General features: G+C 40.0%; 1 protein-coding gene across 7 annotated transcripts in view; it reads right to left on the bottom strand.

The window, feature by feature from the left end:
- Nucleotides 1–13969, bottom strand: part of GNAS (GNAS complex locus) — a 180376-nt gene that overhangs the window by 6592 nt on the left and 159815 nt on the right. For all 7 annotated transcript variants that reach the window (XM_083618942.1, XM_083618941.1, XM_083618943.1 and 4 more), the window contains exons 6-10: nucleotides 3882–3936; nucleotides 2505–2578; nucleotides 1993–2051; nucleotides 1575–1695; nucleotides 121–251 (exon numbers count right to left, since the gene is read on the bottom strand). In XM_083618942.1, coding sequence (XP_083475068.1) covers nucleotides 121–251; nucleotides 1575–1695; nucleotides 1993–2051; nucleotides 2505–2578; nucleotides 3882–3936 — 440 coding nt within the window. The remainder of the gene's footprint in view (nucleotides 1–120; nucleotides 252–1574; nucleotides 1696–1992; nucleotides 2052–2504; nucleotides 2579–3881; nucleotides 3937–13969) is intronic.

Here is a 13969-nt window from a genome sequence, read left to right as displayed (position 1 = left end):
AATTCATCACTAATGCAGAACTTCCTTCCTTCTCCTGACCCTCATTCCCCGGTCTAAGATAACTGAATGCTAGAGAGTCTATTTTGCTACTTGGGCTGTGCAAAATGTCGAGTTTCTTACCATCATCTGGTGTAGTGTAGCGGTCGAATTCTGGAAAGTAGTCTTCAATCTTAGATTTCCCTGCCAAAACCTTCTCTGCTAGCAAATCCTGCTTGTTCAGGAAAAGAATTACTGAAATGGTCCGTAGCCACCTACAGAAAATGGAAGCCAATGTACTGTTAAAAGCTGTGGCCAAAATAAACGAAATAAAGCAGTATAAACCATGGCAACAGCATCCGTGCATTATCTGGAAACTATAGGCGGTGAACATTTTAGGTGCGTCCAACTGACACGTGATCACTGTCGCGGGGGTCCTTTTGTACCCGGAAGAAAGAGAAATGGGGGAATTAATGGGGGGCACTCTTATATGCATGCCACTGAAACATGCGGGGGCCAGGAACAGAACCCCTGTGCAAAATGCTCCCCACCTGTATTCCCAAAAGTTTTCCTGCTTGCCTCAAATAGTTCTCTCTCACTCTTTTTAGTCAATTTTTATTGAGTTAAAATGGATACATCCATACAGTACTTGCCATTACAAGCTTACAACATAAGAAAGAAAGAAAGAAAGAAAGAAAGAAAGAAAGAACGCAAGATAAGGACAAGTGTATAAAAATCAAGAAAAAAAGAAGAGAAAAAACATACATAATTATGGAATTCCTCAACATTAAGTATTTTGTTAATGCAATGATTATTCACACAATTAGAAATAAAAAGTGCTGCAAACATTTTAAAAGACTTGCAAGTATTCTCATTGTGTTTTGTCTGTGTTTATATATATATATATATATATATATATATATATATATATATATATATATATATAAATAAATTACACCACACAGTTACCTGTTTCTTGTGATTTTTCATTATACCTCAGTTACCTTTTATGAATTTCAAGGATCAGTCTAATTCTGCCAGGAGATTTCTGTTTACACCATAATTTTTCAAGTATTCTTATAAACTCTCTGTTTTGTCTGACCTTGTAACTCTTCCTGTCATCTTTGCTAGCTGCAAGTATTCTACCATTAGATTCTGCCAGTCCACTATACTGGGTATTGAATGACTCTTCCAGTTTCTTGCCACTAATATTCTGACAGCTGTTATCCCATACATGGTCAATGGTCTTTTTGATGTTCCAAGTTTCTTTGGCAGCATGCTTAGGAGGAAAATTTCCAGCCTTTTTTAAAAAGTAAGTTTAAGTTGTTTTTTTGAGTTCCTTGTATATATTATTCCAAAATTCACGGATTTCTATAAAATTGCACCACATACTCTGGTTTCTCTTCAGATTGTATAAATCTTTCGCCTTTTACTCAAATACTCACTAGTATGACCATTTAACTAAATAAATGCATAAACTCCTCTATTTTATATTTACACCATTTTAGCACTCTACACAGTATTTTTGCTGTCACAACTCAATTATAATATAGCGTTGCTAATTAAGGGTACGACTGATCAGATCTGAAGAGACGGACCTGTTGTTCCAGATACTCTTGAAAAGGTTTAATGCTTCTTGAAGCCGGTTGGTCTGATTGTCCTCTCGTATAACCATATTGTAGCTACTGCTGGCCACCACAAATATGATAGCAGTCACATCTAAAAGAAACAAAAACAAAATAATCCGTAACACCTCAAAACCTTTGCAAGCCTTCTCTGTGCTCTAATCTCTTTCTGGTGGAAAGGAATGGTAGAGCATGGGGGAGAATGGAGGAGAGGACAAAATTTAAGATCTTCTAGGCACATGTGGGAGGTCAGAATGTAAATGGAAAAGGGTTGCACGAGGGCAAAAAAGATCGGAAGGACAAAATGTAAACGGAGCTGGAGATAATATCATGTACATTGCCAAGACAAAATATTCACTATGTAGCTTGTATGATGCATTTTCAACCTTACCATTAAAACACTGGATCCATTTTCGGCGTTCATCTCTTTGCCCGCCAACATCGAACATGCTAGAAAGGAAAATAAAAAAAGTGAGTGACCCATCAGAGCTTCTCTTATTTAAACTGAGTGTCTGAGCCAGCGAAGCAGTGTATTTGACACAATTGGTGAAGTGACTTTAGATCCTTCCCTCTCAAGTAGGGTCCACCAAAATAATAAATTAAAATTATGTGGAGCTCTGCAGGCTCTGACAACTTATACAAAGGCCTTAGTAGCATGTTAATCAAAAGGTACTCTTCCAATTATCACTTTTACAAGTTGAAACTTGATTAAATATTTGGTGCATGTTGTTGTTGTAGTAGTAGAAGTAGTAAAAATACATGAATCTTTTTGCAATCCAATCTAGAGGATTCTATCCAAAATAGTTATCCCACTGTACTTACACAAGATTTTATCTAATTATCACATGATAAATATGTTTGAATAGCTTAGCTTAATCAAGTGCCATGTTTAGTTATACTTACTGGAAGTTTACTTTGTCCACCTGAAACTTGGTTTCAAATATTCCTGATGTCAGAACTCTGCATCTAAGAAGGTCCTTAAAGAAAATGTGGGGGGGGGGGGAAAGGCTGGTTACTAATAAGGAGTCCCCTGCCCTCTCCCCACAATGTGGTGGGCTTGAAAAGAAAACGAGCCTGAATGACAGACAGAACAGTCTTCTATGGGGGGAGATCAGAATAAGCAGCACTATCAACGGTCGGCATTTAGGCTGAGACACTACCTGTCTGCGGACTGTCTCGCCAGAGTGGTGCATGCTCTAGTTATCTCCTGCTTGGACTACTGCAATGCGCTCTACATGGGGCTACCTTTGAAGGTGACCTGGAAACTGCAATTAATCCAGAATGCGGCAGCTAGACTGGTGACTGGGAGTGGCCGTCGGGAACATATAACACTGGTCCTGAGAGATCTGCATTGGCTCCCAGTATGTTTCCGAGCACAGTTCAAAGTGTTGGTGCTGACCTTTAAAGCCCTAAACGGCCTTGGTCCTGTATACCTGAAGGAGCGTCTCCACCCCCATTGTTCACTGAGATCCACCGCCGAGGGCCTTCTTGGTAGTAGCGCCCCCCCCATCAGATGTCAAGGAAATAAGCAGCTATCCTATTTTTAAAAGACATCTGAAGGCTGCCCCGTTTAGGGAAGTTTTTAATATTTAATGCTTTATTGTTTTTAACACTAGATTGGGAGCCGCCGAGTATGGCTGGGGAAACTCAGCCAGATGGGCGGGGTATAAATAATAAATAAATAAATAAATAAATAAATAATAATTATTATTATTAATAGTGGCATGTAAGTGAGTAAAAGGGGATTGGACACAGAAAAATAGTGAGGAAACATAGGCCTATGTGGTCCCAGACCAGTGTATGTGAAAAGCTGCTTCTCCCAGAACATCCCATGCCAGACACTTAGACCTGTGGGTGGAGATCTGTTGATGGTGGCACATGCCCCTGCGGGATGGAATCCTGCCACTCAAGCAGGTGCTTTTAGTGCTGGGGCACCAGTGCTCTGGAATTCACTTACTTCACAGCCCCAACACTGTCATATTGTTGAACCCCCCCCCTTCCCAAATTAGCCTATTTTACTTCTGCAGTTTTCAATTCTTGCTAGTTTATATTGTCCTTATGATCTGCATTATGTTTTCTATTCTATTTCTATATGCCTTAAAAAAAAGTGGCTCTGTTATTTAGCTGTACTGGTATTTTGCACTTTTATAGTCTACTGTCAGGCAGAGCTGGGTTTTATTTGACGTTGTAAGGTGCTTTGTAGAGGACGTTCCCGAAACGCAGAGCATAAATGTTTAAACAAATGTGCCAACTTGTTTTCTCACAAGCCGTTTTACTCACCTGGTCAGACGGTGTGTATTCATTTTGCTTGACTATGTCAATCTTGTCTAGAAAACTAGAGAAGAAAAAATATCTGCATTGGTAAAATTGCATAATAGCCGTTGCTAACATTCTTTTATAATCTACTGTTGTTTCCAGGTGTTTCTTGAGGTTTCATTAAATATTTTTATTCTTGATTTTCTTTCATATTTTGGTTTTCTTTATATGTTGGGGAAAGGACACGTTATTTTAAAAGTAAGCTGTTAAAGTAACAGGAAAATGTATTTATCAGTGTCATCCAGCAGAGGGCCAGAAACACAGCTTCCACATCACAGAGTTGTATTAAAATAGCCATGAGATCGAAGTATAAGCTATAAATAAAGCCAAACTGCAGTATTATCTCACCCCATTGTGGGTCTCCCTCACTTAGCGTAGCACACATTTTAGGATATTTCCACATGACATAGAATGATTAATTTGGTGTCTACTAAAGTAACCGTACTGATTACTTTTTAAAAAAAGTAAAGTAAAGAAAAAAAAGATGGCTGAAAGGTACACATGCAGCCTGAGATACTCCGATTCTTTAAAAAGTCTGAACGGTTTCGGTACGTGTGTTTTACATGTAACAGTCAAAACTGAAGACATGCTATTTCCCTAATGATAGAGGACGGTGCTCCAGCACAGAATAAGCCGCGTATGGGGTGATTGAGTTTCTATTGCTACTTTGCATACTGGACTTGAATCATCCCTTATGGGGAGGTCTCCCACCGCGGCAGCAGCCAGGAATGTGCAAAACGCAAGCTTCAGTTACTAGTGCAAATAGATAAGATGTTTGGGTTTCAAAATGGTCAGGTAGTTCCCCTGCAGACAGAAGGCAGAAATCTTGAATACCTTGTAAGTATGATCCGAAATGAAAAGAAGTCAGCAACTTCTTCTTCGTATACACCAACAACCCTTCGATTGGGGCTTAAGCAGGAGGGTGGGATTTATGTGCAGTAACGTCAGGTGTGGGGAACCTCTGCCCCCCCTCCCAGATGTGGTTGGACTCCTATTCCCATGTTATGCATGCTAATAATGGTGCATAATGATAATCGTAATGTTATAACTCAAGCATAGAATATTCACATACATGTGACTTAAAAAACAGCAACAAAGTAAATGGAACTCGGAAGGCAAACGAAATGAAAAATAAAAATGTATGCGTGGGGAGAAAGATGAAACCATTAAGGTTAAATAGGGCTTTATAGCTTAGGAAAGAAACTGCCTTGGTGGTTGCAATATGGGACTTCTAAAATGAGTAATTCTAGGTGCATAACCAAAGCAACAAAGTCATACGAAACACACACACACACACACACACACACACACACACACACAAGAATTAATAGAATTCTTTGTCTTAAGAGGAAATAGTCCTTCACAAGATTTGAAATTAGCCCATGAAACTGATAACATCATATTATAGTGAGCAGTACCATTACTCACTTTTTAAAGGATTTCCAGAGAGAACTAAAGTCTATTGCGTGCTATTAGCTAGGATAGTTAAAATCTCACTCCTTGTAATCAGAGGCAGGATTTGTTCAGATGTAATTCTAAACCACGGTTTAGTATTATGTAAGCAAGTCTACTCAAATCTTGGGCTTGTGTCTCCCCCTCCACTTGCCAGGAGGAGGTGACTGAAAACACTCTGCGTCCTGTTTTAAACAAGTTTTTAAACGATGGTTTGATCCTGACTTTTTTTTAACCAAGCAGCTGAAACTAACAAGGGCTTGGGTGTAATGTTCTAATCATCAGAGGCTAAAATCAAAAGCAGCAACTTTCAATCTCCTCCTTTGGAACTGATCTGAGTGGGAGGATGGGAGGGGAGCCTGGGGCTTGAGAATAATTGTATCCCAAAAGACTCACATGTGTCAATATCAGTAGAAAGAATGCTGGACAGAATCAGCAGATAGGACCACTTGCCTAACCCAATTTAGTAATTCTTGGGCTCCTTATGTAGCCTGTCCCAGTGGCTCTAATGGGTCTCCGTAACAAAAGATTCCTACTTACATGTGGAGATGACATTAAAATAAAGACTTGAAATCAAATTACAATTTACAATGAATTGCCTTAAAATCATGTACCATTTCAAAAGAGGGGGAAAAGGTAGGAGTCAGAACTAGACATACTCAAATTCACAGAACAAAACTGCTTTCATCGGACTGTGTTTTGAGACAATACCACTACGTAAAAGATGGCGATGTCACAGAAAACCTGGGCCATTTATCCACATACTGCCTTTCTCAGATTCACCTTAAATCTGTTTCTGACCTCTTCTTCCACTACAGCAATGTTGAACAATGAGCTTTAAAAAATCTGACTACAAACACAATTGGGGAAATTCTTTTCTTTCTTCACATTCGCCTCATATTAGATGTCAAAAGCAACTTCTAAAACTTGCAATGTCTTCGTGTCTCACGTGATTAAGCAGAGTATTATATATTACCCTGTATTTGCATACTTGGTTGATAGCATTAGTTTTTTAGGGTGTTATACTGATATTCCTGACAACTGAATCCTTCTCTGTGCGATGTAGGAACGGAACATGCTGCGGAAATACAAATTATTTCTTCTCATTTAATTGGCCAATGTGACTAACTATATGTTCCAACTAGCGATGGGTAGGTTCTCTACGACTCACATCAGACTGCCTCAAAATAAAGCAAGCTAATTCTCCCCAAATTAAGCAGCAGCTTGGCTGATTTCTGAACCAATCTGAAACAGTTTCCAGCTAGAGTTAATAGAGGCTTGCACTCCTCAGAACGTAAACCTCATGTAAATTGGGAGTTGCCCGTGTAACACCTTATGTGTGGGATCTACACTGACTACCAACCTGCTACTGGGCCAAGTTCAAGGTTTTCATACTAACATAAAGGGGCCTATACAGCTTGAGACCAGGCTATTCGAGAGACCACCTTTATCCCTTACATAATCTGTAGTTCACTACATTCTGCAAGGAAGTCTTTCCTTGGAATTCCTAAAATATCAAAAGCTGACTCCGTAGCAACTTGGAGCAGAACTTTCAGTGTGTTCAAACCTCTTCTGTGGACCAGTGTCCCTGCTGAGGTACAACAGTCCCCCACTATTTGTAGTTACTGGAAACAACTGAAGACGTTCTGGTTTTCAGAAGCTTTTGCAGAAGATTAGGGGGCGGGGGAGAAAAGCTTCTGTGTTTATAAGGATTGTTTTTAAACCTATCTTTGGTCATTTTTAAATTTATGGTTATAAAGCAACTGGAAATGTATATGAAAGCAGACTTATAAATTAACAAAATGTTATACATATTACACATTTTATAGACAAACACACACACACACACACACACACACACACAGGACACTCTGAATTCAAGCAAGATCCCCAGTGAGTGAGATTCACCGCAAAAGTGCACTAGCAGCAAAAATTAAAACAAATTCTCAAGTGACAGGGGCTTTTGAGATGGCTGGGTTAGGTTATTATTTTTATAAAGTGTGGAGGTACACCAACAAATGACAACATGCTGTGCTAAATGCATGGTAATTATTATGGACTCCAAACTGTAGTGTTTAAATCATGATGTCAATGTATATTTCAGGAGGAGGCTATGGGCACCGGAAATCATGCAAACTTAGGAGTGCAATCCGTGTTGGCCTCAGGTTTTCCACATGATATTAAAAGTTTCATTTTTACAGTAAATGCCCAGAAACGTTGTTCTTATTTCCCTACTCAATGCCATTGGTTTTGGACATGCTGACACGGTTAGAAAACGAAAAAGAGATTTCCAAATATTGAAGCAGAAAAGCACACACACCACGCAACTGTCTTGCTGTTGTTTATGCAGACTATTTTTAGGCCTGTGATTTCCTTGAAAAACACCAGTGACACAGGAGAGGCAGCACTAGAACACTTCACAGGAGATGGACTCCAATGGCTACATGCACGGTGGGTAAAAGAAGTCTGAATGCTATAAAAAATTCATTCTGCCCAAAATATAACAACCACCATTCAAAAACAGAACTCATTCAGGCAGAGGAAAGCCCGACATTGTATGATAGTTGCTAGACAAGCTCACATCCTCTCCAAATGTATGCTTAAAAGGGGGCGGGGGGAGAGAGAAGAGGAGGAGCACGTATTAAGCTAAGCTCCAAGAGCCCCAACCTCTGTACAATGGCTGGGTAGGTGTCTTAAATGCCAAAGGAAGGGGCAACTATACTTTTTAGGGTTTTCAAAAAAGCAGCAATCTCCCTGAGAAACTTTCTGGATATGCCACATAGAATGCTCAAATGAAATTATCAGATGAAATAAATTTCTGTTATTAGTACTAGGGATCCCAGGGCACTTGGATTGACACAGAATAGTAAACCACAATAAAAAAACCCCACCAAAGTGTTGTTTGTCTCAATCCAGCCCAGCTGGATTGTTTTCTAGGAATCAACCACCATGGTTTGCTTTTAACTTATGAACCACAGGCTTGTTTAAGCTATGGTTTTACATTGTGTATGAATTTGACAGTCTTGCTTAACCATGGTTTATCTGGGCACCCTATCTGAGATGCTCGCCAAACTATAGAGGCGTGAGACATCAGCAGTAGGAAAACGAAGTGCCCCCTCCCTTCATTCTCTTCTAGGAGAAATCTGCATGTTGCTTTAAGACTCCCTGAAGGTGAGGAATAGTGACAAGATAGCCTATTATATTGTGTGATTTAGCCTCATTTAATTTAGGATTCTGTCTTTCCACAGAAAGTAGAGGGAAAGGACAACTTATCACTAGGCACATACTTCTCTGCAGCCAAGGCAGCTGATGTGAAACCAGGAGAGGTTTATATCTTGCAAAGCTTTCACACACAACGGCTGAGAACTAAATCTGCCTTTTACACATTTCTTTTGATACTGTAAGCATTTATTTGGTGCCTGCCTCGATTTAATTCAATGGCATAAGATGCATTGCAGGAACGTGACACCCCTTTGTATTTTTTCCCTATATATACAGTGGAAAAAATTGGAAGGGGTTGCTTCTAAGACAACTATAAATATATTTTTAAATGTCTCAAGAGTGCAAGAGCTAAAATTAAAAGCTAACCCTCTCCCCCAACATTCACCAACTTTTAGATTACAAGAGCTTCTTCTTCAGTAACTTTGGCACATGCAGGTGCTCCTGCATACCTGGCAATTACAGTTTGTGTTCATGTTTTGAGCATCTGAATCAGTGACTGAGCACTGCTGCACCAGAAAAAGACGACTATGGAAATATTAACATGCAGCTCCCAAAGCAAAAGATTCGTCCATTTACCCACCCGGAATAGAATCAAAAGGAGTCATTAAAAACATAAATAAATCCAGTACTCCTGCCATTTATTAGCTCTACTTGTTCTGAACGTGTTTGGGAGAAAAAAAAATCCAAGGCCCTCTCCTTTAAGTATTAATTCACTTTACATGGACTAAAAAAAAGGAGGGGCGGGGAGGGAGGGAGGAAGGACGGAAGGAAGGAAGGAAGGAAGGAAGGAAGAAGAGTACCAGTAATCTTGCCTTCTGAGAAATAGTCGTTTCAATATTTAGTTGGTGTGAACTAATGTGAGGTTGACATACACATATGAATTCTCAATCTCAAAAGTAAAATACTTTTTGTTTTGGGCTAATATGCCAAAATAAAAAGAATAAGAATAATCTTAAAACAAGACAATGTTTAAGATTAGGAAGAGAAAGCCAGTTGTACTTGTAACGACGCCATCTATGGGAATATGAATGATCTTTCCTTCTAGACTTCTGACATTTCTGTATCTTTTCTCTATACCATAATGTTATGCCGGAAGTACTTCTGTACAAATTCCAAGTTTATTTTCAAACTGCACATTAAAAAAAAAGTACTTTTGGGTTTCCCATTTTCTTTAAGCATAACAAGCATTTGAATTTCTTTTCCAAAGGGCCAATTATGTTCCTAAGTTCTTCCCTACCAAGGATCGGGGCAAATCTGCCATTTCAAGTTAAAAATGTGCTTGCGTGGTGAGTCCACAAGAGCAGAGAATGGAATTAAGAAGTCTCTTCTTAAACTTCTGGTTTTACCTCCTCACTTTAACAAGATATGCTCACATTTAATTGTCATAAAACATGCATAAGTAAAAATGTTCTTTTTCTTTATGCGAACATCAAAGAATTAACAAATTTAAAACTCACCCACTGAAAAGTAAAGTTAGACAAAACTTGCCAACAAAGGACTGTCTGCCTCAATGAAAGGGGGAGGTTATGCCAAAAACAAGATACTTAAAAATGTAAACTGAAACAACATGATGCCCTCCTCTCTGGAGTAAATAATCCCATTTAGATTCTAAGAACCAGACAAAATTAATGTGAAAAGCAAGGAACCAAAGGCAACTTTTTCTCTGACACTATTTTAAGCACTGCAATCTATTTTTTCAACCATCTATGTATACAACAGCCCTATGAGGGAGAGGCATGTATTATATATTCATATTGCAGTGTGTGCATGAAGAAAGAGACTACGCATGCTATGACGGAAAGAATGGTTTGCTTACAGGCTTATCAGTTTATGCCTGAAGTGAGATTTGAACAGAAAACTTCCCAGTTCACTGTCTTAGCCACCATACATCTATGCAAACTCTGTTTAAAATATTAGAAAGAATTATAAATTCTCAAAAAAACCCCAAAGCTGCATTTGTCTGCAGAAATAAAACCGCACCTTTCAGCTCAAATGATAAAAATGATGGATGTTTCACGTTTAAAAGTGCTAACAACTGAAGTGCATATGTTAACTTCGAAAGCAATTTCAAATACAAGCACTGTGCTGAAATGTCCATCTCTGAATAAAGTTACATACATGAAATACATTTTGGAGTTTGTGGGAGAAACAGCAAACATGGGTGCAACATAAAAACAGTTTTCACAACGGGATCAGCTTTGATTACAGAATAACTCCAGCCACTTGGGAGGTGGAAGAAGACCACTGGTCAAAATTTCAAACAAATAATGAAAAAGCAGTAAACTATGATTCAATATATTTGGTATCGTCTTGTGTTAATCTTTTTTTTGCAGTTCCTTATATGGTGTGTGAATTCAAAAGAGCATTTAATAATAATAATAATAATAATAATAATAATAATAATAATAATACAAAATTAAAACTACAGAATATGAAGACCACAGCTATCTCAGAAAATTATTGTGCAGCATTGCACTACTTTCAGAAAGAAAATAAGAACCCTTCCTTGACAAACAAAACAAAACAAAACAAAAACCCAGCATGGCTATGCTTTACTAGCCCTTTCTCAAATACATAATTAAAAACGCAAGCGTGCAAAATGTAGTGGAGGCTGCAAGAATTGTGTTTAGTTACTGTGGGAGAGTAAGCTCTACGCCGTTCGCAAATTGCTGGGGCCCTACAGGACAGACAGACAGACAGACTGGCAGGCAGGCAGGCAAGAAGAGAAAAGGAAAGTCTATTTAAAGAAACTGTAGATGTCTTTTTTCTTTTTCTGCCCGTCTAAAGTTAGTCTGGCTTAGAGGATGCACTAACCCTCCCAATCAGTTTTACATTACAGCACAAGTCCAGAAATAGCTCCCAGCCGCCTTGGCCTCTAGCACGGTTGTCATGACAATGGAACCACAGTTCTATAAATAGATCATCAGCACCAAATCTTGTGAGACACATCTGGAATGGGGCCAGCCTAGCCCCAGCTTGACAAATAAAAATAGGCACAGGCAGTTGGAGAGGCTGGAAAGGTACAATACATCTCTCAACTTGTACACAAAGACAATCAGAGCTGGGCAGGGAAATAACTCTGATTGCTTTTTAATGCAGGATTGGTTTTATGGTAGGGTTATAAAAACACGAAGGCTACATTATTCATACAAAAGCTGCAGTTATGTGTTTACGCTGATTTTTTTCCATTCCTTCCTGCAGTCTGTGGCAAACCATGTCATTTCAAAGCTCTTAACAGTATAATTTCTTGCCTGCCTATGAAGGAGAGAAAGCAAACTCTCTCTCTCTCACACACACACACAGAAAACCAGGTTGTTCTTCAAGTTTTCTTAATATTTTGGACTGGGTCCAGTACATTTCGCTGCTTGCAGGACACCAACCTCATTGTTTTAAAAGACGGCAGGGATGTGGGCGAATGGTAACAACCTTCCACGCAGCAAGGGCTCCCAGGGAACCATGTTACTGTTTTGTGTTAGCACTTTTAAAAATCCAAATCCGTTAAAAGCGATTTCTGTTCAGTTTAGAAAAGAAAAGGCTCCATGTCTTCTTGCCAAATGGCAAGCGATCCATATCTGCGCTTGCTCAGGAATTATAAAATGGGAAACTAGATTTAAATTGACTTTTTGTGCCTACTTGAGATGGTTTAAAACCCAATCCGTTTGGGTGGTGAAACACACAACCTCACAACGAAGCAGATTCTTAAGCCATTTTAAAGACTCTGAAGATACCTTTAAGGACAAAAGACCTCTCAAGGAGGCTTGCAGTGTAAAGGCACATTAAAAACATTAATAAAAAGAAGTTAAACTGAAACTAAGGGCTGTATTCAACTATGTATGTGCATAGAACACTTCTGTGAGCGCAACAAAACTTCCCCTCCCCTCTCCCCCCCCCAATATACTCCAGAGGTTTTGGGGAATGCCTAGAACAGCTCTGGAGTTTGCACACGTTGAGAGGAGCAGTTCCACTACACTCATGGAAGTCATTCCACATGCTCAGCAATTTAGCTGGCTACAAATCCTCAACATATGCATTAGAAACACAGTACTCAATGTGGATGACACAGATCTAGGCCTCTTTAAGCATTAAAATCCAGGTAATGAATGCACAACGGGACGCAGGTGGCGCGGTGGGTTAAACCACCGAGCCTAGGACTTGCCGATCAGAAGGTCGGCGGTTTGAATCCTGTGACGGGGTGAGCTCCCGTTGCTCGGTCCCAGCTCCTGCCAACCTAGCAGTTCAAAAGCACGTCAAAGTGCAAGTAGATAAATAGGAACTGCTCCGGCGGGAAGGTAAACGGCGTTTCCGTGCGCTGCTCTGGTTCGCCAGAAGCGGCTTAGTCATGCTGGCCACATGACCCGGAAGCTGTCTGCGGACAAACGCCGGCTCCCTTGGCCCATAGAGCGAGATGAGCGCCGCAACCCCAGAGTCGGTCACGACTGGACCTAATGGTCAGGGGTCCCTTTACCTTTTAATGAATGCACAATTCCACCCCTTTTGCCACAATTTGCACTGACTTGCGCAAGTTGGAAGACAATGAAAATGGTGATGGAGAGTGGCAGAGCTAGTGCTCTTCTCCCCATTGTCCTCTTACATGTTTACTTTCTCATATTTATGTCCGAAGAGGGGTACTACAGATGGCAAACATTTAGCACGGTGCAACATGCATAAGCTCACCCTGTTATGCCCTGTACTCTTCCAGGTTCAAAACGGCCTGTGTGTCAGCAGACTGGCAGAAAATGGTCACCACCTGTATGACTCCTTTAACAATGAAACATCATCCAGAAAGAAGCTGGGCCTCCTGTGTGTTTATATGCACAACAGCCCAGGTAACCATTAATGAAAATTAATATAATTGATATATAACCTTTAATATAAGTATTACCTTATTTTGCTTCTGCTTATCATACAAGCAGGTGGCGCTGTGGTCTAAACCACAGAGCCTAGGGCTTGCCGATCAGAAGGTCGGCGGTTCGAATCCCCACGATGGAGTGAGCTCCTGTTGTTTGGTCCCAGCTCCTGCCCACCTAGCAGTTCGAAAGCACGTCAAAGTGCAAGTAGATAAATGGGTACTGCTCCAGCGGGAAGATAAATTGCATTTCCGTGCGCTGCTCTGGTTCGCCAGAAGCGGCTTAGTCATGCTGGCCACATGCCCCGGAAGCTGTCTGCGGACAAATGCCGGCTCCCTCGGCCTATAGAGCGAGATGAGCGTGGAACCCCAGAGTCATCCGCGACTGGACCTAATGGTCAGTTTACCTTATCATACAAGCAGACTTAAAAGTTAAAAGCTTGATTCATATAATTAGCCAATGAATTGTCTGTTTTGAAGAAAGTGATCAGTCAATTTATATGACATCAGTTGAAAGGGTAGAAAATGCAGT

The sequence above is a fragment of the Podarcis filfolensis genome, assembly GCF_964270895.1.
Source record: "Podarcis filfolensis genome assembly, chromosome: 6".
Lineage (NCBI taxonomy): Eukaryota > Metazoa > Chordata > Lepidosauria > Squamata > Lacertidae > Podarcis > Podarcis filfolensis.
Note: the sequence above shows the minus strand (reverse complement) of the source record. Positions and strands in the feature narration are given on the sequence as shown.